Here is a 25,211-nt window from a genome sequence, read left to right as displayed (position 1 = left end):
GACACTGAGAAGGAAGGGAACCATCAGGGACATCAAAGCACGGTTTTCTGGACTGGGGGCTTGGTTTTGTGATACGTTTGTGTGTGCTGCTGATAACACCCTGGAATTTTGGAAGGATGGGACACAAATGAGACTTGGGAATGTTATAGTACATTTTAATCTGGTGGTTCTCAGTGTGTGGTTTCTGGACCAGCAGCATCAGGAACACCTGAGAACTTGTTACAATTCCAAGTTTTCATGTTCCACCCCCGACCTGACTCTGGAAGTCCTGGGGGTTGGGCCTAACAGGTGTTTCTAATGTCCCCTGAAGTTCGAGAAACTTTGTTTATAATCCATAGTGTAATGTGAACAAATCACCCTAGATCTCGTTATGGTTAGTTCATTTAGGGTTTCACAACACACTCTGATGTCCACTGGAATGTCTGTAGCTCTCTATGAAAGCAGACCCATCCCTGGGTATAGCTCTTCTATAGCTCAATATGATTACCCAATATTTCAGGGATGACTCTTCATAGCAACCTGCATGAATCTTTGGCCAGAATCATTGATGTTGGCTGTCAATTATCCCTTCATTTTGGGCTGGACACATAGAGGTAAAGTTATTTAAGAGAAGAGCCTCAGCTTTTGAGCCAGAGACCTGGGTTCATATTCCTGCTTTGCTATTCACCAGCTGTATGAACTTGAACAAGCCACTGAATTTCTCTGATCCCCCAAAAGTGTTGGCTCCTTTCCCCTACCCTCAGGGTTCTGCTCTGTGATGATTAGGTAATGGGTATAAAGGATACCCTTTGAGTGCCTACTTATACCACTGAGTCCCTCCTGTGTGACACTTTACGGCCATCATCCCATTGATGACTGTTACAGATCTGTACAGATATAATAGATACCTCTATTAATAGTTATTTAAGAAGGATATTTTACTCCCATTTTATAGATGTGGCAACTCAATAACTTGCCCAAAGTCATTCAGGTGGGAGTTGGTGAAGCCTGGGTTCTAATCCCAATCTGCCTGGCACCAAACTCCATGCCCTTTCTACTGTATCACAGTGCCTCAACCTCTTGCCCTTACCAATTAATAGCAGTTAACAGGGTCTATCAATACCTTGACTGATAGAATTGACTCTGAGTCAAGAGGCAGTCTGGGGGAGTGGGAAATAGGTGGAAAAGGCAAAAGAGTCAGGTTTGGTAACTGTGGAGTTTCGGTGCTAGAAAAGAAGGTGTTGGAATAAGACGATTGTGGACATGACTTCCAGAGGTGTCAGCCAGTTGAAACCAGCAGAAATAGAGGAAATGAAGCAGCATGCTGTGATTGGTATGTTCCCTGCCCCACCTCCACAGAGCCCCTTGCCATCAATACTTTCCACTCCCATTCCTCTGGACTGCAGTAGTGGCTCCAATCCAGACCTTTCTTGTGGCGGACTCTGCAGGCAGCATGTGGAAAACTGTCGGGATGGGGAGAAGCACCTCTCAGGCGTCACAGGAGGCAACAACAGACTGATGGTAAGTGTGCCTCTGCATCCCTTTGGGGGTGAGAAAGCTGTGCATTATGCATGGTAAAGGCCAGGTGATGGGACTAATGAACAATGTAAGATAATTTTTCTTTAACAAAAATTTGTTTCAAATGAGGGGAGACCCCTGATATCTATAGGAATGGAGGCTTCATCCTCATGGAGCCAGCTCTCATTTATGAGCAGAAAGCAAGAGAGAGGCAAGGAAATTCAAAACCCACTCTCTTGGGAAATCATTTCCCTGAGGCCCTTTCTGATTATCAAAGTAAACTTGACTTACCAAACAGGAATATGAAAAGCAATTAGAACCACTCACAATCCCAAAACCTGGAGGTGACTGCTGTTCATATTTTAATGTATTTACTTTATACACATACATACACACACACACACACACACACACACACACACACACATATACATACATATGCATATGTACCAATACAGGATGAAGTCCAAACTATTTCGTAGCCTCCTCAACTGTAGTAGTGGCTCCAATCTGGACTCCTCCTGTGGGGTGTGTAGGGACAGGGAGAAGCACCTCTTCGGTGGCAGAGGAGCAGTCATAGATATAGATATATCGATATAGATTTATTTACTGAAACAGAATAACGGTACACATTTCTTTCCAACATTCGTTTTTCACTTAACAGTAACACACGAGCATAGTCTCATATTCGTGTTATTTGAGGATTTTAAATGGCCATGTAACATTCTGTCGTGTCAATGTTTCAATTTACTTAACTAGTTCTATTTTATTGGGCATGTAGATTGTTTTCAAATTTTTGCTTTCACTCTCAGCATTATGTTAGCGTGCAGTTTTCTGTACCATGGCCAAGAATAAATATGATGATTTAAAATATCTTAACCAGTTTGAAGGATATCTTGTTTTAATTTATATTTCTTTGCTTACTAGGAAGGTGGAATATTTTTTCAAGGTATTTATCCATCTGGATTTATTCTGTCATGATTTAGCTATTCATGTTCTTATTCAAGTTTGCTCACGGAATATTCATCTTGTTTTGTATTTGATAGTAAGGATATTAACCTAAACCTTTGTTATTCTTAAGATTGCAAGTATTTTCCCTTGTTTGTACTTTATCTTTAATTTTGTGTCTGGTGGCATTTTGATGGTCAAAAGTATTAAGTTTTCATATATTGAGATTTTTCGTCTTCCACTGTCATTTTTTCTTTTTCTTTTATTAATAATGAAAGGACTTTGTTTTGAGATAAGATATATAACCATTTATATTTGATTCTATATCTCATATAGTTTAAAAAATTTGAACTTTTTAATCATCCCTGAGTTTATTTTGGTACTTATTGTGACATAGGTATCTAAACGTATTTTCCCCCAAAATAATTAACCTTGTATCTCAGCATAATTTTTTTTTAATTAAAATTTATTGGGGTGACAATTGTTAGTAAAGTTACATAGATTTCAGGTGTACAATTCTGTGTTACATCATCTATAAATCCCATTGTGTGTTCACCACCCAGAGTCAGTTCTCCTTCCATCACCATATATTTGATCCCCTTTACTTTCATCTACCATTCCCCTCCCCCCTTACCCTCTGGTAACCACTGAACAATTGTCTGTGTCTATGAGTTTCTGTTTCTCACTTGTTTGTCTTGTTCTTTTGTTGTTTTTGGTTCATATACCACATATCAGTAAAATCATATGGTTCTCTGCTTTTTCTATCTGACTTATTTTGCTTAGCATTATACTCTCAAGATCCATCCATGTTGTCACAAATGGTCCTATTTCATCTTTTCTTACCACCGAATAGTATTCCATTGTGTATATATACCATAACTTCTTTACCCATTCATCTATTGAAGGACATTTTGGTTGTTTCCATGTCTTGGCCACCGTAAATAAAGCTGCAATGAACATTGGAGCACATATGTCTTTATGGATAAATGTTTTCACATTTTTGGGGGTAGATACCCTGGAGAGGGATTGCTGGGTCATATGGTAATTCTATTCGTAATTTTTTGAGGAACCTCCACACTGCTTTCCATAACGGCTGCACCAGTCTGTTTTCCCACCAACAGTGTATGAGGGTTCCTTTTTCTCCACAGCCTCTCCAACACTTGTTACTATTTGTCTTGTTGAGGATAGCCATTCTAACTGGGATGAGGCGATACCTCATTGTGTTTTTTATTTCCATTTCTCTGATGATTCGTGATGTTGAGCATTTTTTCATATGTCTATTTGCCATTTGTATGTCCTCTTTGGAGAAAAGTCTCTTCAGGTCCTCTGCCCATTTTTTAATTGGGTTGTTTGCTTTTTTGTTGTTGAGTTTCATGAGTTCCTTGTATATTTTGGATATTAGCCCCTTATCGGAGGCACTGTTTGCAAAAATCTTCTCCCATTCAGTTGGTTGCCTCTTTATTTTGTCGATGGTTTCTTTTGCTGTGCAGAAGCTTTTAAGTTTGATATAGTCCCATTCATTTATTTTAGCTTTTACTTCCCTTGCCTTTGGAGTCAAATTCATAAAATGCTCTTTGAACCCAAGGTCCATAAGGTTAGTATGTAAGTTTTCTTCTATGCAGTTGCAGCATAATTTTTCAATGTCCTATTCCCCCCCCATTGATCTGAAAAGAGCATCTTTATCAAATATCAAATACACAGCTGTGTGTGTGTGTGTGTGTGTGTGTGTGTGTGTGTGTGTGTGTCTTGTCCGTTAAACTTTTGGTCTATTCTTATATCCATCTAACATTTGATTCTGGCTTTGTAGCACATTTTAATAAATGCAGTACAAGATATCACTCATTATTCATCTTTTTCTAAACTTTCTTGTCATCACCTGTTTATTCTCTCAGTTAAAGCTTTATAATTTAACTCTATTCTTTAGAGTCCCGGATGTCCTTCCTTCACCTGGATTCTGTGAGACTTACTCTATAACTTCATAATTCATTCCTTTTTTAAAAAACTAGGTTGAGTTGATTTCTTCTCCTTAAGATTTTATCTCAGCCCTATTCTTGCTCTTCACTGCCTCCTTCCGTGATCTTGTCTAAACATTTGACTGTCGTCTTTAGGATAAAGATCCCAATCTATATCACTAAAAAAGCTCTTGTTTATTGCTTACTATGTATTTGGTGGCATTATGTTATTTAATTCTCTTTAAAAAACTACAAGATGGGTAGTAGTATCATCTCCATTTTACAGATATAGAAACCTAGGCTTAGAGAGGTTAACAACTTGTCTAAGCTCACACTGGTACTGTGTAGTAAGATCCAGGATTCAAGTTCTGTTCTGACACATCTGCCATGCTATACTATATAGCATTTAAAAGAAGGAAAAATGAATACTAAAAATTCTGTCTGCTTTAAAGTTGAAAATTATAGCAACTAGTGATACAGACTTCTGTTTTGGAATTGAAACTGACACCAGAAGCAATATGCCATAGTAAAGGGAGGTTGTAATGGCAGAGTGCTTAAAGACATCACCTCCAACTGCTGGGCTCTGAATCCCAGATGCATTCAGTGGGTTAATAGCACTCTCCACATACAGCACTCTCTACAGTGCCTGGCACACATTGATTCTAAGATGTACATTTTTTCACATTTTAACACCTTTGAAACCTGCAGGCCTCTCACAACCACAGTTTAATCGGCAGTATTTATCTTACAATTGATGGCATCTGAGATTTGATGAAATAAGGTATTAAGTGCTTAATAACAGTTTAGCTCTCTAACACACGATGACCACTCATCCATTCAGCAAATATTTATTCAGTGTGAACTATGTGCCAGGCACTCTCTAGGGACTGGAACAGAGTAGTAAACACAGCAAAAATTCCTGCTCTCATGAAGTTTACCTTCTAGTGGGAGACATACATGAAACACAGATTAAGTAAAATATATAGTGTGTCAGATAGGTGATAAGAAGTGAAACAGAGCAAGGGTAATGGACAGTGGTGGGGGCAGTGAGTGCAATTTTAAATAGAGTGGTCAGGGAATGCTTCACGGACTGGGTGACATTTGAAAAGAGAAGTGAATGGAATGAGAGAGTGAGCCATGATTGTTGCAGGAAGATCTTTCCAGGTAGAAGACAGGTCAAGTGCAAGGGCCTTAAAATGAGAGCACCCTCGGGATCGTTGAGGGGTAGCTAGAGGGCCAGTATGGCTGGAGTGGCTCGAGTACAGCAGAACAGTAGATGAGGTGGGGAGGGGAACGCTGCAGATTAGGGCTAGACATTTGAAGTTTGTGGGTAAGGATTCTTTGAAATCCTTTCAAAAAGGCTTTAGATCTGAATAGGAACTGCGTATTGGGGCACAGAACCACCTAGCAAGAACTGCTGAGTGTCATGGCTATACTGCACTTAAAACCAGGGGATGGCTCAGGGTAGGGATGGTATTAATTTAGGGAAAGTGAAGAAACAGTTCCATTTAGTCTCTTAAACACATTAATGCAGTCAAAATAACTCATGGTGCAGAACAGTTTGAGGGCAGAATGATAATGATACGTGATCAGAATAACTAAATGAGAATACTCTGAAAAAAAGTGACATTCAGGGCTTAAACATCACTGATGAGGTACAGCACAAACTGGCCTTGGTTTGATCTTTCAAAAGGCATGCTGCCACAGCATCTGTCCACCCCTCAAGTGGGTTGGACAAAACTCAAGTTATTTTAAGACTATTGAAGAACATTTGCAGAGTGATTACATATAGAAGAGTACAGAAATCAGAGTTCTATAACCACTTAATGTAAGGCGTATCTTTTAAAAATATTCTTTCTTAGAAACCAGGATGCATAGTGGTTAAGAGCATAGTCTTTAAAGGCAGACAGAACTAGGCTCAAATGTCAGTGTTGTCACTTACTCCCTTGTGACTCTGGCTAAGTAACCAATTCAAGCCTCAGTTACTTCATTGGTAAACTGGGAATGATACTGCCCAAACTCAGTTGTTATGATTAAATGAAATAATTTATGTAAAGTTTATAGCACTGTAACTGCTCGATAAAACTACAGCTGCTTTTTCCTACTAAAAATGCATTATATGCCAAGATTTCTCCTGTTCATTATGCATAGCTCTTGAAACAAAGGGACTCAAATTTACAGTCATCGAAATACAGATAGTAAATAAGTCATTGGGAGGTAACATACAGCATAGGGAATATAGTCAATAATATTGTGATAGAATGGTATGGTGTCAGATGGTTGCTGGACTTATCATAGTGATCACTTCTTTAGGTATATAAATGTTGAATAACTATTGTGTACACCTGAAACTAATATAATATTGTACGCTAACTATATTTTAATAAAAATCTTTTAAAATACAGATAAGTAAAAGCAAAGAGAAAATGAAACATTTCTTCAGGATTCTAAAGGCAGTTCTAGCATTCAGAGTATACACTGAACTTAAAAAAGGTGAACCACCAAAATGATTTTTTAGATACACAGTAACCCTTACAGCAATATAAAGAACCACTCCTCTTGCTATCAGTAATCTTAAAGTGCTTCATTCAGAAGCCCTGTGAAGTGCAGAGTTGTGAAGTATATTCAATGAATTAGCTGAGACAATAAAAATAGGTTATATTGTGAACCTCCTCCTCAGTCCCATAAATGCAAGGTAAGGCCATTTTCCGCCCTTAACTAAAAGCCATTAAATGTCTAACAATCAGAATATGAAATCCCAGTACTCAGAAACTATAGAGAGATCCACTGTTTAATTCCTTCTGCCACCAAAAATTACCCCCTATGTAAAATGGAGTGTTATCATTTAATCCAATCATATAACAATTGAGCATCAGACTTTGTAAGGAATATGACGGAATTTTCAGAAAATGGATAGCTCCTCCTGTGCCCCGCAATATTGCTGAGCTGTATCTTGCTCAGAATGGCATGAACTTCAGTGAATACAGTTCATTAATGCAGATAGACAGATGTATGCTAAAAGTACATTTATTAAGAAGCTCTTACATTTGTTAGATTTCCATATTTTATTCACAATATTTTCTTGGAATTTTCATGAACAGATAGGCCCCCACATATCTGAAGTGTCTGAACTAATGGTTCTAATGCCTTCATAACACACTTGGTTAATTTGCAGACCTATGAGATCATACGATTCCTATTGACAATTCAAGAGACTAGAATTTGAGGAACTTAGATTATACAAATCAATCCAAGCTCTTAAGGCTGTGCACATGGAATAAAAATGAAGTTACCCATGGTGATATGGATTGTATGATCTTTATTACTTTTAATCCATTGATCTAAAAATCACACAGATCAGATCAAACAGGAGTACCACAATATGCTTTATTTTGCAGGTATTACTTAGTTCATTAAATTGATATATCCAAAACTTTAGTTAGCAGCAAGCATCAGTTCTTTCAAAGCTTAGGTAAAAAACAATTGTTTTTATTCATGAGCTCAAAGTCCTACTGTCTGATCCACTGTTGTACTAACATAAAAATGAATTCAGTGGGCAAAGCTAATTGAACACTCAGTTCATAGATTTGGGGCTTCCTGTATTTTATCGGAGTTGAAGCAGTGTTTGTTTTAACCCTCTGTTAGTATTTTGTATTTTAATCTTAATTCTCAAAGAAGATTAAGCACACATTTGCTAATTATCTAAGAGAATGCCATGATACTTAATGAAGAATTAGTGATATTAGTCTCATACTTAAAAGGTAGAAGACTTTTAAATGAATCTGTAATTTTTAATGTATCTCAATTTCTAATTCATATACTTAGCAAGGTCACAACTGATATAAATAATCTAGCTTCTAGACAATCATCTCAAAAATATTTATTGAAATGAAGCCACTGTTCTTTATGGTGCCATCATTTTGACCAAATAATAAACAAGCAATTGTTTTCACAGGAGAACATTTAAAAAGAAAACATTTTTTATACACTTAGCAAATAGAGGAGAGCTTGAATCTGCAAGTCAGAACTAGAATGTTCTAAGGGAGAAGTAATTGAGCAACCTGACTTTCTACTCGTTTGGAATATGTGCTTTTGAGATGCATATATAGGTAAAATAGTTGATAAATTTTCTTTCTTTTTAACAAAATGTTCTAGTTCCAGTTATTGGCAAAGACTTCTGGCATCAGTTGATGGCAACAATACAGTGGTGAACATCTGCATTGTGCTGAGAGGTAGATGGGGACTTGATCCTTGCATTTAATAACAAACTAACTTCGCTTAAGATTTAAGCTTAATTTTTTAATCCTATGGAACATTTTTGAAGTGAAGGTAGATCTTTGGAAACTTTTGTTTTTAGTTATATGGGGATAAAATTGCTTGATATAATAAACATCTGCTTTATGCTAATAACAGGTGTACAAAGCAGCCATTTGAGCCCTAGAGAAATACAACACTGTACTTCCAAATCAAAGGGCAATTCAACAGCCTAGCCAACCAATCAGATACTGGGATGAGTGGTCTCTAGTACCTTACTCCAAAAGCCAGAGCCACTAGACTAGAGGTCTCTACCAGGATATGTCTATATCGAGATCAACACAAATAATCATAGTCCAGTTTTGGCTAGGCAGCCATCTGACAGATGACACTTCAGGGCCCACTAGAAGCTTTGAGAAGAAAGAAATCAATACTTAAAAATATCAATTAGAACTTATTCATATAGGGAATGGGAGAGTGCAGGAGGTACACAAAGTATAGAAGTTTTGTTTTGTTTTTTAATGGAGGATGAATTAACTTTCTGAACAAGTTAAGACTCTAAGGGGGAAAAATCACATTGTAAATCATAACCCTAAAAAACCATAACCTACCTACTCTATATCAATACCTTTTTTAAAAGCTGAAGATCTTACTTCATCCTGTCAAGTCTGAGATAATCAAAATATTCCAAACTCCAGAAGGGAAAAAAAATACATCCTTGTTAAGATATAGTAGCCACTAACAGTAATAAAGAAAACAGCCAGACTTTTGCTATTAAACACAGTATCATGAAGCCATTTCTTTCCTTCTTTTTTTAACTAACAGAAAAACACAGATTTAAATAATCCTGATCAGGAGGTTAGGAAAGTCAGTCTTATTATGAACCAAATTTTATGTTTGCCTCCATAACAGCTTTAATTTTGCAAATATCAAACAAAGTAGCAAAATACAAGTAACTGCAACATAAAATTATACTTCAAGTAGAAATTCTTTCATAATTGGATCCAAAGGCTTAAAATTATTACTAAAAAAACATAGTCTAAGCCACAATTTTTTTTTCAATTACACTTTAACAAAGGAAGGAAAATAGAAAAACAAAAGAAACTGGTCCGAATACATTTTTTCTTAAGTGCTACTCATGCCCAAGTTAGCTAGCAATTCAGTGAGGTTAGTCTGCATATCAAACAATCGATTGCGTAGCATTTCCTGGCTTTTAGCCAATGGAAACCTGATGGCAAATAACAAGAAGCACTAAATTTAATTGACTACACAGACTGATATCCAGTACGACTTTTCCTTCTTCCAATCATATAAGAGATAAAGACAACAATTATAAGGAAGCCCAAGGCCACACCTACTGCAACAGGAATAAGAAAGTTGAGGTCAGAGTCACCAGAACATTCTTCAGCTGTTAGAAAAGAACAAACAGAAAGCAAGGAAAGAAAATTAGTAAGGAATGCAATTAAGCAGAAACAAGCAACAAGAAACAAGCATTTTGAAAGTGTACATAGGTTAGTCTTTTAGAGCATTACCCAGATTTTCTTATTTTCTCTATATCCACCCAAATATTTCTAAGCAACCGATCCTCTTACAGCTCTCATTATCACTTCATCTCAAATCACACCAAATTTCTCAGTACAAAAAGCAGAAGTTAAGGAAAGAAAGGGAAAAGGTCCAAAACACAGAATTGTGCTTACCTAATATGGGTATTTTTTTATGTTTAAATGTCACTGGGGGAAAGAACTGTCATCTACACTTAAGACCATTGCCTGCGTATTTCCACACTCCCTTTTTCCCTTGCCACAACTACCATCAAAATACAAATAAGAATTCTGTATGAGTAATAAAATTTAAGTTGAGTAAAAAGAACTTAAAATCAAGAAAATGCAGTATAATTTTTTCACACAGGCAATAGGTTAACCATTGGGTTATACATAATTATTTTTAGCTGAGCAGTAGCCTGGAAGAATAATAGCAGAATCCAGTACATTGCAGTCCATTCCACTGGAGCACCAGGAAGGCAATGTGTGCAACATTGATTTTTAACTCTGGATTCAGACAGAACTGAGTTTGCATCTTGACTCCATCAGTTACTAGCTAACGGACCTTGGTCGTTATTTAAACTGGGCTTCACTTTCCTCATCTGTAAAAGGGGGATAATAATATCTATATTATGATGTACTTGAGGATTAAATACAATTGTATTTCTAAAGCATCTGATACACATCAGATGGTCAACAAGTGTTCATTCCCTTCTATTCTCCTCCCATGTTTGTGATCCCATCCAAGGAGGTTTAGGTTTTCAAGTAGCAAATAGAGATAAAAATAGGAGTGTTTCAGTACATTATTATTGCAAAAGCCAATATTCAGTACTTTAAAAAAATACTTAAACAAAATTGAGATCATGTGTTATTTATTGAAAGTAGTTAGTACAGAAGCTCAAAGTGCCACATTCTGAGTCAGACAGAGAAAGATAAGTACCATATGATCTCACTTATTTGCGGATTCTAAAGAAAAGAATAAGTGAATGAACTAATCAGAAACAGTTTGGGAGACAATGAGGAAAAACTGAGGGTTGCTAGATGGGCGGGGGGGGGGGGGGGGGGGGGAGGGTGAGGGGATTGGAGGGCAGTCGGTGACCACAGGATGGCCACGGGGTTTGAAAATTAATCTGGGGAACGTAATTTGGTGGTTACCAGAGCGTAAGGGTGTTGGGGGGTGGGGGATGAGGGTGAGGGGGATCAAATGTATGGTGATGGAAGGGGAGCTGACTCTGGGTGGTGAACACACAGTGTGATTTATGGATGATGTGATACAGAATTGCACAACTGAAATCTATGTAATTCTACTAACAATTGTCACCCCAATAAATTAAAAATAAATTTAAAAAAAAATGATCTCATAATTTCGTTTAAATGAGTTTTACAATTGAGTGACTAGATTTCATTAGGACAATTTTTATCAAAATGCTAATAATGATTTTGTTGCCCACTAGGTATGTAACCTTGGTGAAGTCACTTCCCTTTCTGTAAAGTTATAGGATTAGAGTAAATAATCTTTAAGGTCCTTTCCAGTATAAGCCTAATGCAATTAACATAATGTGACATTTGGTGTGATTTATAATTAAGTAATAATGTATTTTCCTCTAATTTTATCTTTTCTTCCTCTTGCACTTTTGTCATTCGTAAAAAAAGAAAGCCAGTTGCTATGGTTCTAAGTATATGAATTTCAGTAATTACAGCAGCCTGTGTTGAAAGACTTTACTGTATTTTACTGAAAGCCTTCAGAGACTGATAACTGGGTCCAAAATACTGTAATCAGTGAGTTACAGAAATTCTGAACAAGCCCATATAATATAATATATATATATATATATATATATATATTGAATTAATAAAATAATTATTTTAATGTAAAAGTCTTCTCAAGTCTACCGATTAAACTTCCTTCTTATCTATACATTCAATAACTGTACTGCATGTATAACAAGGAGTATGCTTCAATAGGGACTGATTATCTAGCGCATTTTAATGCCAACAGCTTCTTTCTACCCCCTCATCTATGACCTGGCCCACAAGGGCTGTCTTGAAGAAGCAAGAGCCCAGTTGCTATGCTTCACTGCATCCCTTCTGAGATTGCTATTAGCTTACATTTCATGAGTATCGACCTGATGACAACACTAAATACATTTTAATGCTCTAGAGATCAAGATGAGGTAGAAAAACACAACACACTCTGCCCTAATTAGTTCATAGAATATTTCTATCTTTCAATGCTAATTAGGCATCCAAAGAAGAGAATGACACAAGAAAAAAAAGTGGTTAAATATGCTTGAATCTTTTCAGTCTCTATCGCTGAAAAAGAAACAATTTTTAAAAAACAAATCCTGAAGCCAGTTTAAGTTCTGTTGTGGCCTTTTGAGTCTGTTACGTACCTAGGGAAAAAAATCACAAGCCTGAGATACTCGCTTTATCCTTAACTCAAAGAAATCAGCAAAAAGTCACATAACCTAAAAAATGCTGATGGTCCTGAGGACATTCAACTGAAAACCAAGTTTGAACATATGTGATGGGCATTTATGCCACATCAATATTTATTTAATGGAACTATATGCAAAGGCATTGTGATGAATTTAAATCAGGATAGTTCTTATACATTGAAATAGAATACCAGTAGTAAAATAATATTTATAATTCCATTAAGAGACAGCTACATATTTTATTTGTATAATTGCCATATTAATAAGTTTAAGGCATCTTAGGTTAGGATCAATTTTGGCCAAGGCTTCTTAAGATAGACCTTAACACATTGCACACCAATGTTTTCTTTAAAAAGTTTGTCTTCAGGACCAGTAAATACAACATTTTTTATTTTAAGTTGATCAAAGAGAACAGTTTTTATTAATAAAGATTTATCTCAAAATGCTGGGACTGATTTAAGAATTAGTTTCAACACATCGTGCTTAAGAAGCAAAGTGTTTCAAAACTAAGAGACAAGAAAATCCTGTTATGTGCATGTATTTTTATATAACCAATCAGACTGCAGGTTCTAAAATTGCTCATATCCAGCATGATGGCGCTTGAGACCAATAAAGTAAGACAGCAACACTAGAATAAGTACTCCTGCCAAGGCTGCTCCCACCGCTATGGGCACAAGGAAGTTGTCGTCATCTGCACTGCAGTCTTGAGCTAGATGTGGAGAAAGGACAATTGAGAACAGAAACAGCGACAAAATTTCAAATCTGTAAATTTTAAGTTAAAATGGTAGGACTCCCCAATATACATATTTGTTTTTTACACCAAGGTAGCAAGTCATTGACATTCATTACCAGCAAATGAGATATTCCACAAAAGTGATTTTCTAAATAATCAAATCGTACACTTTTAAGTAAACCCCCCAAATGCAGTCATTTTGGATAAAAGCTATATAAAATGATCACATACTTCCCAGATTTTTTAAACAGAAGATAATGGATAAATATAATTAGCCTTTCCTTGATGATCAGGCTGTAAGCTTCCAGAGGCAAACTGTTATGTTAAAGAAGCACAGTGCCTGGAACACTGCAGATGTGAAGTATTAATGAAATGAACCAAATGAGCTATACAGTGCAGACCTAAGAACTCAATGCACAGCAATCTGGGGTCACCTAGTAGTGGGAAAAGATAAAAACTGGCCTTGATGGCATAACTGTTTGTCTCAAGATGTTCAGTCTAGTGTGAGAGTCAGACAAGAAAATTGGCAGTTGTAATTTCAAAATGGGCTGTAATAGGGGCAGGCAACAGACAAAGAGTCATGTTTCAGAGGCGCACTCAGTCTTGTTATACAAGGCATACTTTGAAAGAATTGACACTGGAGCTGGGTTTTTAAGGATGAGTAGGAATTAACCATGCAGGTAATGGGGAAAAGGCCTTCCAGATATAGGAAACAGCACAAAAATAAGGAGGGTAGGAAAATATGGCACAGGGGAAATGCAAGTAGGTTCACATAGCCAGAACAATGGACCAAGAGGTACTCTTGGCTGGAAAAGCAGCAGAAGAAGGGTACTAGGACCAGCTCACAAAGACATTGTATGCTGTAGGTAGTTTGGCCTTATACTGATGGCAAAAAACAAACAAACAAAAAAACAGTGCAGCAGGATTTTAAGCAGGGTATTTGTTTCAGAAGTTATGCCAGATGTAAGCCTGGTGGTATTGTTAGTGCCCACATGTCCAATAATACTGTTTCCCCAAAAATAAGACCTAGCTGGAAATCAGCTCTAATGCGTCTTTTGGAGCAAAAATTAACATAAGACCCGGTATTATATTATACCGGGACTTATAGTAAAATAAGACCGGGTCTTATATTAATTTTTGCTCCAAAAGACGCATTAGAGCTGATTGTCCAGGTAGGTCTTATTTTCGGGGAAACACAGTATGGTTCTGAAGTGGGTTAACAATGTGTAGATGCATAAGGAAAGACTAGAGATCCACTTAGAAGGCGGAATTGACCAAATGGATGTTGGGGGTGTGGTAGGAGATAACTGGATGGTTTCCAATTCCATGCTTGAATGATTATGTAGATGCCAGCACCATTCATCATGATAGGAATATAAGAGGAAGAATACATGCATTTCGGTTTTATTTGTAGTCGTTTTTGTATGAGTTTTTTTTTTTGCGGGGGGGGGGGTTTTGGCATGTGTGGGGAGGGTGGAGAGGAATATGTGGAAGAGGGGGACATTCAGAGATCTGCTGAGTTTAAGATACTTGTGTCCCAACCAACTAGTTGATGAACCTAAGTAGTAAAAACCATAGACAAAGATATTTCTCAGTGAGGGCAAGTATTAAAAAGAGGACCAGAGACAAAACCCTTGGGAACAGCAATATTTGAGGGAGAAGGAAAAAGTGAAAAAGGCAGGTAGAAAATGGTGCTACAGAAGCCAAGGAAAAACACAGTTTCAAGTAGCATGGGAGAATAGTGTAAAATATTAGAAAAATCTGAGAAATGCCCATTGGATCTAGCAATATGGAGGGTGGGGGTTATGAGTCAAATTGCTGTAGGTTTAGGAGTGAATGGGAAGTGACCAGTAGGAGCTCAAGAACTTGGGATGGGGAACATACTCTTCATTTTCAAGAAGTTTAGAAGGCAATAGGGAGGTAATTACAAGTGGGACATATGGTCAAGAAAGGCTATCTTCAGGGTGGAAAAGACTTAAACGTATTTAAAGGATGAGGGAAGGAGCCATTACCATCTGACAGGTTGAAGATGCTGAATGGTATAAGTTCTCCTCGAAGGTAGGATTCCAAAAGCACTAACTAGGAAAACAAAACCTACTGAGACTGGAGAGGAGGAAAGGATGAATGGTGCAGATGGAGATCCATTTGCAGAATGAAGAAGGCTAGGATGCTGAATCACCATTTCTCACTATTTTCTATTTCCTTGCCTCTTACTGCCCTAGTTTTCCTCCTAGCTTGCAACCTACCAAGGATGGATAAATCAGATAATTAAGCTTATTAGAATTGTGCCGAAAATAAGAATTTTTTCTGATTGTGCTTGCATTTAAGAAATGTGCCATTCTAGCCTCTGGAGCAACAACTCAGAACAAGAGGTAGTCCTGAAGTTTATGGACTTTATGACATCGATGGCTCAGTGATCTTTTTTATTTGCTTCTCGGTTCTGTTAAAAATCCAGGTATCTGAGGTTGCCAGATGTGACTTGTGAATATATGATGTTAAGAATACCCAGTTAGGGGGGCGGCCTGATGGCTCAGCTGGTTAGAGCGCAAACTCTGAACAACAGGATTGCCGGTTCAATTCCCACATGGGCCACTCCACAACAAGATTGAAGACAACTAGCTGCCGCTGAGCTTCCCAAGGGGCAGCTGGATGACTCAGTTGATTAGAGCACGAGCTCTCAACAACAAGGTTGCTGGTTTAATTCCTGCATGGGATGGTGGGCTGCGCCCCCTGCAACTAAAGATTGAAAACGGCGACTGGACTTCGAGCTGAGCTGCGCCCTCCACAACTAGATTGAAGGACAACTGCCAGGAGAAACACACTGTCCCCCAATAAAATTTATATGTATACACATACATATATATGTTCATGTATATGTATGTGTATATATAAACAGTACCCAGTTAGCTCCTCACCTTCAATTTCCCAAAGTATACCACCCAGCAGATAAACTATTAGGGGACATGTACCATAAAGTATTATACCTTGGATTTAATATAACTTGATTTTTTTAAAAAAATCATTAATTTCTTATTCTGGTAATGGATTCATAGTATTCTTTCCCAAATTGGGTATTTGACCTAGTACTGAAATGACTTTCATAAATACTGTCAATAAGGCTATCATGTAAGACAAAAATCCCCAGAGTAGAGCAAAAAGGTAATTCCACTAATACAAGGATCTTTCTAGATGTTGTTACTTACTTAAAATGCTCTCAATTAGCATGTGAAGTACTAATTTATAATAACAATTGATTTTATGAATTCTACCTTTAAGAATTCTGTAGGTAATGGAAAGAAATTTTGGTAAAGCAGTAATATTAATAGGATCACATCCTGAAGAAAAAATCTCATTCTATAAATCATTTTGATCTAATCTATTTGCCTAATGTACACTTGAAAAGTTATTCATTAAAGAGTTTAATAGTCACAGAAGCAGTGAAGATTTTTAAAGATAAAGAAGTCACAGACATTGAAATTTCAATGAAAAGTTTTATGTAGATTAAAAATACTGCTATCTTCGACTTTGTCAGTTCAGAAATCTTTCAAATACAATTTTCAGCTAAATTTGAAAGCTGAGATATACATTTATTACAAAACATAAAACAAAAATTCCTCTTAAAAACCAATTGTGTCAAATTTTTCTTTGGAAAAATCAGCATTAAGAATCACATTCTTTTGTGACACCTTATTTGTTATATGCCTTTTAGATCTATAATCAAACTGAAGTATACATGAATCTTGAAGATACTTGAAGCTACTCAGTATCACCCAAACATGTCTATACTATTTTCAAAAACAAGATATGGCAATTATTGAGAAGAAAGTTAGCTACCAAAGTAAAAGATAAGGAGATGGGTGGAAGAGAGATGAGCCCAATTTAACATTATCTATCTAAAGAGAGATGAAATCCTATAATCTTAAAAATATCAGAATCTTGTGAGAATTCCTCCTAAAGAATACAAAGAAACTTCAGATGGTGCTTTTTTACACTGTATGTAAAGTATGTACTTGATACCTAACAAGGAACTTCTTATCAGATCCTTCTAAAATTACTCAAATCTTCAATGAAATGGCAACTACCACTCAAAAAAAATAGAGCAACAGGATTTTAAAGCCCTCATCCCCTAGATGAAGAAGCTGAGACTCCAGAAGTTAAGGAGCTTGGCCCAAGTCACATGGTAGTTAGTAGCAGAGATGGGAGTTGTAATGATTAATGGCAGTCACATGGCTTAACCGGGTAATCCAGAGGAAATTTACTAGCCAGATTGCTAAGGTTTTTGTGTGTGATATACTAAGGTTCAAGTATTTTAGGGTATCTGAGAGAGATTACACACAATGCTATTTTGGTTCGGATCAACAGCTTGGATTATTTGGCTGCAATGTGCAGCTGCTATGTATAGATATTAAATATCAGCCTCAAGGAGTTGAACAAGGTGCACAATGAAATAATCTGAAGGTTTTATAAATATTTTGAACACTGGTTCCCCAATTAGCTACCATATTCAGCTGGGGAGCTTACACACACACACTCACACTCACACAAACACACACGCATGCCTCATCCAAGTCCTGCTAAATTAAATCCTCTAGGGATGGAGGCTGGAATCTGAATTTTTATAACAAGCTTCCTAAGTGATTCTTATTCTGTAGACATCCCAGCATCAGTAGAGACCTATGTATGGGACCACTCTTCCAGATAGTAGTAATACAACAGAACAGTTTGGAAATAATTTAGTTCTACTTCTAAGCTCTTGAAAAGTTTTTCCTTTTGGAAGCAATTGCCATTATTGTGGTGTACAAAATCTTGACTTTAACCAATGGGGAAAAAAATGTGAGCAAATTTCCTTAAGAAATAAAAGAATCTTTATTGTTTGTTTTAAAAGCAATATGTTGAGCAAATGGACAAGCAAATATCTAAAGAAGAATACCATACATCAACTAGTGGTTTAAACATTTGAGGAAAAAAACATAAGAAGTATTTACATGGACCAGTTTCTTAATACAAATGATAAAACATGAAAATACCCAGAACCATAGAGTATTAGACCATCAAGGTGTAAACCCAGTACAGCAAATGAAACTACGAAAGGTCAAAGAACATGTGGCTTTTGGAAATAATAATGTCAATAACCATATATAAAACTGGCCCATGTAAAACACAGAAATATTCAATGAAGTCAGATTTTCTAGAAAACAGTGCTGATTAGAGGTATTTTAATATGAATCAGGTATATAATCTAATTGTAGAAACATTAATAGCGATAAGCCAGTGCCACCCACTTGTGCTTCCAATTTTTTTTTTTAAAGCTGCTTTGTTTTGACTCATGAGAAATATCTAAGGCCTACGTTCTTGTAAGCATTATCCATTCTTCTAAGGTTAACAGTCTTACACTAACACATTATTTAAATAAAAATAATTTTAAAAAATCAGATTTATATTTAGTCTTTCAAAAGTGCCTTAAAATGGTAATACAGCTCAATGTAGCTTTAAGAGAGGGGCTGGTGAAGAATCTAATTCTGAGCCAGTAAGACTTTCAGGCTACTCTAAACAGAGAGCAAATTTAAGTGGGAGAAAATATTTAGCACTCCACTGTAACTCGAAAGATAGTTACAGACATACACATGCTAACATGCAATTGCTTGTGTGTGTATGTGTGTGTGTGTAGCTAGACTACCAAATTAATTCAATATCAATCATATTTTCAAACCCAGATATCTCATTTGCTAGTGAATGGGGGGACATATAATCTCCCACCCAAAAAAACTCAGGAACCTTCGATATATGGCTGCATATTAACAAATTTTTAATATTTGCTCAGCCATTCCAATAAAAAAAATCCTAGAAACAGCAAGAATACTCCATGTGTTAACTATCAAGTTGAAATGTTTTGCTTTCTCATATAAACATTAGGTGGTGCAAGGTAAATGGACAACTGGTACATCTCCCCACCCCATATGACAAAACTGAACACAAAATACATGAATTAATAATGATTCTACCATAATGAACAATAATAATCTAGGTTTTGATTTGCATAAAACCATTTAAATGGGAAAGCCAAATTAGTAAGTGTTGTAGCAATCAATGTAAGCTGGAACAAAGACCAACTTTTTAATGGACTAAGAAGACCAAGACTTTTGTGTTAGGTACAAGTTACTTTATAAGTGTAAGTGCACTTCCTTATCTAGGTTCTAAGACATACTGACATTTCTTCTTCAAGGAAAAGACAAGAAAGGAATAAAACACAGTACCACCACCAAGGATACTGGAAGGCTAAAGAGAAGTCTACATTAACTTTAGCACTGTATGTAAAGGCCAATTTATAAGTACAAAGGATTAATGTCCAAAATTGGCACTGCCTAGCAATTATCTCTAAAGCACCTAGAAAATGGACTGAAATGCCCAGTTTGGAATAGTTTTATATCTTGCAATTTAAAAGACTGAAATATCCAGTTCTTTAAAAAAGGATTAAACAATAACCTTAACACTTCTTCTAAAATTTAAAAAGCTTTTGAATCTTTTGTTATTATAGTCACATTAAATAAAAATGTATTCAAATAGCATTCATTGCTAAGAACATAATAATACTAAACTCTGTCCAAATCTACTAGCATATCTCTCATAGGTCAAATACACAGCAATGTCAAAGCAGCTAAGTTAACCTGCAAACAAAATCACAGAAAAAAATGCAAAAGGAGCAAGTACAAATCCACTGTAGAATGTGTTGTCTCAATTTAACTACATGCAGGAAAAAAAAACCTCTTTTTAAAACTGTTTTTCCTAAACTATATTTCTAGTCAGAATAGCGAAAGAAAACAAATAAATACTATTTCAAGACAGTAAAATACAACCTATAATCCAGGTGATTTTGCACATGCCTTTTGCTGTGGAAATAATAGTTTTAAATCCTTTGGTTGGGGAAATCAAAATCATGTGACTAATTTGTAATTTATAGTTTTTGGAGTGTTTGTATTTATTTAAGTATAAAATCCCCCATATTACTGGTTCTAAGATCAGAACTACAATTAAATATACCTTAAATTGAACAGTATTGCATGTTGTAACTTGTACTTGCTTTATTATTTTGTAACAGAGATCACATATGGATTAGTATTACAGAGTCTGATATCCAGCATAACTTTTTCTTCTGCCAATTAGGTAAGCAATCACTATAACGATAATCAAGCCTGAAAGACCAGCACCAACTATAATTGGTATTAGAATGGTGTCATCATCCAGCGAACACTCCTGGGCTGTAGGTGAGAAAAATTGTGTAACAAATAATGAGTATAATCAAAAAAAATGTACAACAGTAAAAGATGTTGATTCAAAAGTCAGAAATGCTCTTACAAGTTCAACTTTAAGTAATTAAGACATGTATATTTAATGATAAACTACAGAAAATTATGGATTGTTCTAGAATTAAAATCCTAAAACATGTTTGTCTTTCCATTTGTGTAAGTGTGTATATATAGATATTCATATATATATATGAATACATATATAATTATACCTATGAGTAAACACATACGTGTGTGTGTGTGTTTCTTTGTTTATATTTCAAGTCCTTTCCAAAATAGTAGTATTACTTTATCAAAAATGAAGACAGCTAATATAGTCCATTTCACACAGCCAAATTAGCATCTTAGTGGTAGAGTGAATGTCTTTTGGGACCAGATCAGGAAGGTTTAATCACGAGATTAGAATGACCAGGCTTGCTCTGAAATCCTTTAGAACAGAGATGGGCAAGTTATATATAGCCTGTGGGCTAAACCTGGCCCAAGAGCTAAAAGTGGCTTTTAAACATTTTTAAATGGTTGGAAAAAAACAAAAGAATATTTTGTGAGACATGAGGATTATAAGAAATTCAAATTTCACTATTCACAAATAAAGTTTTATTGGAACACAGTCATTCATTTGTTTATTGACTATGGCTGTTTTCCTGCTACAATAGCAGAGTTGAATAGTTGTGACAGATACCACGTGGCCTCCAAACCTAACTTACTGTCTGGGCCTTTACAGAAAAATTATGCAGATCTCTAACTTAGAGTACATTATTTTAGTGGCTACAAAAGTCAAGAAACTAGGACTTCTTACTAATTTGTGTGTGTTTATTACATTTATCAATCTGGTCAGGACTGACAGTCCACAGGCTATTTTTTTCTATGTTTAGGGAGTAGTCTGATCCAGTAAAATCCAATCAACACTGTTTTACCTTACTGCAAGTCTATTTCCCCCTCCTGAAGTATTACCAATGTGTTGTATTTATAGATACCCACAGTCAAGAACCTAGCTCCACAAATAGATTATGCATTCATTATCAATATTAAATGTTGTATGTTCCTTTGGGTGACATTTTTAATTCTATGAACATAAAAAAACACAGTTTCAAATTAGACAAAGGACAGAGCTCATATCTATTACAGCTGACTAAACAGGCTTGAACAAATGATTTTAAATTTTAAACGCAAATCTGAACCTAAATGTAGAGTAACAATGTAGGGGAGCTAGATAAACACTCATAGATAAAACTATTAGAGGATCAAAATAATTGACGTAAAAAGAAAAACAGACAAAAGGGAAAATGAGGTTTTGAAAAAAATTTTGAAGTGTGATTAACCTCTAGTCACAAGAATGGTAGGTTGAAGAGCCTACCATTTTGGCCTAACCAATTCAGGCTAGGTATTCAGCACTACTACAAAAATACTTCAATGGCTCACAGCATTCACTTTTTTTTTTTCTTTCTTTCTTTCTTTCTTTCTTTCTTTTTTTTTTTTTTTAAAGAAGGGCGCAGCTCAGTGGCCCATGTGGGGATCGAACCAGCAACCTTGGTGCTACCAGCACTGTGTTCTAACCAAGTGAGCTAACTGGCCACCCCAGCACATTCACTTTTAAACACAGCTTCCACTTTTCCTTCTAAACCATGGAATTACATGTTAAAAATGCTGTAGATGACTGGAATAGCTGTGCTCAGCAGAACTGCAATCCACAAACCCCAATTCTAAATAATCAGTTTAAAAGGATAAGTCAATTAAGAAATTTTATGCACTTTTTTCTTCATGTAAATTTTAATCTTGTAATCTCAAATGCATCTTTCATATTTGTATAAACACACTGTATGTAATGAGCACTTCACAAAGTTTGCATTAAAAATCTGATAAACACTACCATCAGGCCCGAGTAGATCTTCAAAAAGCCTCATTCACATGCTTTTAAAATTCTCCAGACCATTCTGGCTGGCCAAAATATAGTTCACGGTATTTGAAGTTTTGCTACTACAATCTTTTATCTCAACAAAATAAGACCAAAATGCTTTTATTCGAGTATGAAAATGCTTCCAGTGAAAAGACGGCCTCAAGAAAGCAGATGCAAGATACCCAAAGCTGCTGCTCCTAAGTGCCACCCTTCCCACAAACTAAAACATAGGGAGAGTGTTCCTACGTTAAGTAAAGCTCACTTAAAGCTTCTATTGGGGGGGGGAGGAAGCTTCTATCCGTTTTTAAGTTAGCTTTAAGAACTTTGTTGCAAATAGTTTTCAGATCACAAAAAACATCTAGCTTGAGTAAAATAATGAACCAAATATAGAGTGATATAACTTGGTCAAGGCTATGAGAACTCTACACGAGTTGGGTGGTGAATTCACATTTCTGTTTCAATGCTTAAATTTCCAAGACCCAAAGTTAAAGTCAACGTAAGAACATAAATTATTAATAAAACTTGCTTGATTCTTACCTGTAGAATACTTTCCTTCTACCACATTGAAAGGCTGAACCCTAAGATCAAAGGTATTTATCTGAAATGCTCCAGACACTGAAACCGTCTGCTCTTTATTGCACATATAAGAACTTCCCAGGGGGGCATCCCAGTAGGTAAGATTGTTATTTGCAATGCTGAAAACTTTAAAGAAAAAAATATGTTAATAATTTCTTATCCTATCAACATAAAAAGAGGGCAGTCTTCAGGATTTTTCAGTGAAGTATGGGAGCTTGGGGTACAGGGTCTACCTACAAAAAACAATTCTTCCAATCACTGGGTTCCCTACCTTTTTAAAAAACAAATTAAGTATAGTTTGATACAATATTATGTTAGTTATATTAGTTTCAGGTATACAATATACTGATTCGACATTTTTATACCTTACAATGTGATCACCCTACTAATTCTAGTAAACATCTGTCACTGTTCCCTATCTTTCTATAGATGTTTCTATAATCTAAAATTCAGTCACACTCTTAACTATTAGCCACCATGCTTTGAAAATACGAGATACTGTAAAACATAGAATGCTATAGTTCTAAGTTTCTGATTTTTAAGTTGTGGTCAAGGTCAATTTTCACATGCAATCTTCTGTCCCATTAAATAAGGCACTGTTTGGTAACAAGACGATTATGGTTTCTATTCCTTCTGTGTAACAACCCACACTCTTTTCCCCAAGGCCAATTCTTTGCTTACCAGAGCCATTAACCAAATACATGCTGACATTCACTTCCTTCAAATAGAATCGGTTTTCATTTTCCTGTTTGAAAAAGAGCTTCCAGTTAATCAACACATCTCAATTGTCTGCAGGTACAGTTACTATCTACAGAAACAAAGCAATCTAATACTATTACCCAAAAAATAAAACTATAGATTAGACCTGGGCCAGCAGAATAAACTGCAACTAAGTAAAGAGAACTCAAAATGTGACAGGAATCCTTTTCCTTTGCATTTGGTTTCCAATTTTTGGATCAGAGGTATAGTCATGTGGTTCTCAGACACTCAACAATTCATTGCCTCCATTTTATCCCTCCTATCACTTGCTGAGCCCTCATCACCTCTAGCCTGGATCACAATAGCCTCTTAACTGGGCTCCCTGCTTTTCAGCCTCTCCAGCTCAATCTTTCCTTCACTGTTGTTATCTTTCTGAAGCACTCATCTCATCTGCCAGTCATTCCAGTTATTTCAGTGCTTGGTATGTACAAGGTAACAAATCAAAGTGCTCCAGGAAGCCAGCAAAATGAACCAGACTTGGATCCTGCACCCACTATGTTTGCAATCTGCCAGAGAAGATAAGCTAAATACAACAGTACCCCCCTTATCTGCGGTTTCGCTTTCTGCAGTTTCAGTTATCCACTGCCAACCACAGTTCGAAAATATTAAATGGAAAGTTCCACATATTTTGAGAGACCACATTCACATAACTATTATTATGGTATATTATAATTGTTCTATTTTTTTCATTATTATTGTTAATATCTTACCATGCCTAATTTATAAATTAAACTTTATCGTAGGTATGTATGTATGTATAGGAAAAAACATAGTATATATAGGGTTCTGTACCATCTGCAGTTTCAGGCATCCCCTGGGGGTCTTGGATACGTATCCCCCATGGATTGGGGGAGCTACTGTACATAAACATATTACAAAAAAGAAAGTGTTAAGTTATGAAAATGAAAATTACTTCCAACTAGAGGATGAGCAAAAGTAATGCAAGCTTAGGGATGGGCCATTTGAATTCGGTAGGATTCAATTAGGAAACAAGCAGAAAAGGGTATTTGAGAAGGCAACAGCATGAATAAAGGTAGAAAATAAGTATAATCACAAGTACACTAGCATCTGAGAACTTACTAAGTGCCAAGCACTGTTCTTAAAACATTACACATGAAGCATCATTGAATAATTACAACACCCTTTTTGAGATGGGGTAATCGAAGTACAGAGATTATTAAGTAACTTCCCAGAGGCTATATGGTTAGTAGTCAGTGAGCTGGGATTTGAACTCAGGAAGTTGGTTGCAGAGCCTGTGTGCTGGTTACCACTGTGTTTCCCCGAAAATAAGACTGGGTCTTATACTAATTTTTGC

At 36.1% G+C, this 25,211-nt stretch overlaps 1 protein-coding gene across 3 annotated transcripts in view; it reads right to left on the bottom strand.

Annotated features, from left to right (window-relative positions):
• Positions 1-7,406: 7,406 nt before the first annotated feature.
• LAMP2 (lysosomal associated membrane protein 2) overlaps positions 7,407-25,211 on the bottom strand; it is a 40,900-nt gene continuing 23,095 nt past the window's right edge. The window contains exons 7-9 of one of the 3 annotated variants that reach the window (XM_033103323.1): positions 23,819-23,882; positions 23,099-23,263; positions 7,407-10,059 (exon numbers count right to left, since the gene is read on the bottom strand). In XM_033103323.1, the coding sequence (XP_032959214.1) occupies positions 9,917-10,059; positions 23,099-23,263; positions 23,819-23,882 (372 nt within the window). In that variant the 3' untranslated portion in view covers positions 7,407-9,916. Of the gene's footprint in view, positions 10,060-12,016; positions 13,340-20,420; positions 20,620-23,098; positions 23,264-23,818; positions 23,883-25,211 lie in introns of those variants that run through there. The other 2 variants (XM_033103332.1, XM_033103340.1) reach the window with 2 other exon arrangements.

The sequence above is a fragment of the Rhinolophus ferrumequinum genome, chromosome X, assembly GCF_004115265.2.
Source record: "Rhinolophus ferrumequinum isolate MPI-CBG mRhiFer1 chromosome X, mRhiFer1_v1.p, whole genome shotgun sequence".
NCBI classification, from domain to species: domain Eukaryota; kingdom Metazoa; phylum Chordata; class Mammalia; order Chiroptera; family Rhinolophidae; genus Rhinolophus; species Rhinolophus ferrumequinum.
The sequence above is the reverse complement of the archived record's forward strand: the minus strand, read 5'-3'. Positions and strand labels throughout refer to the sequence as shown.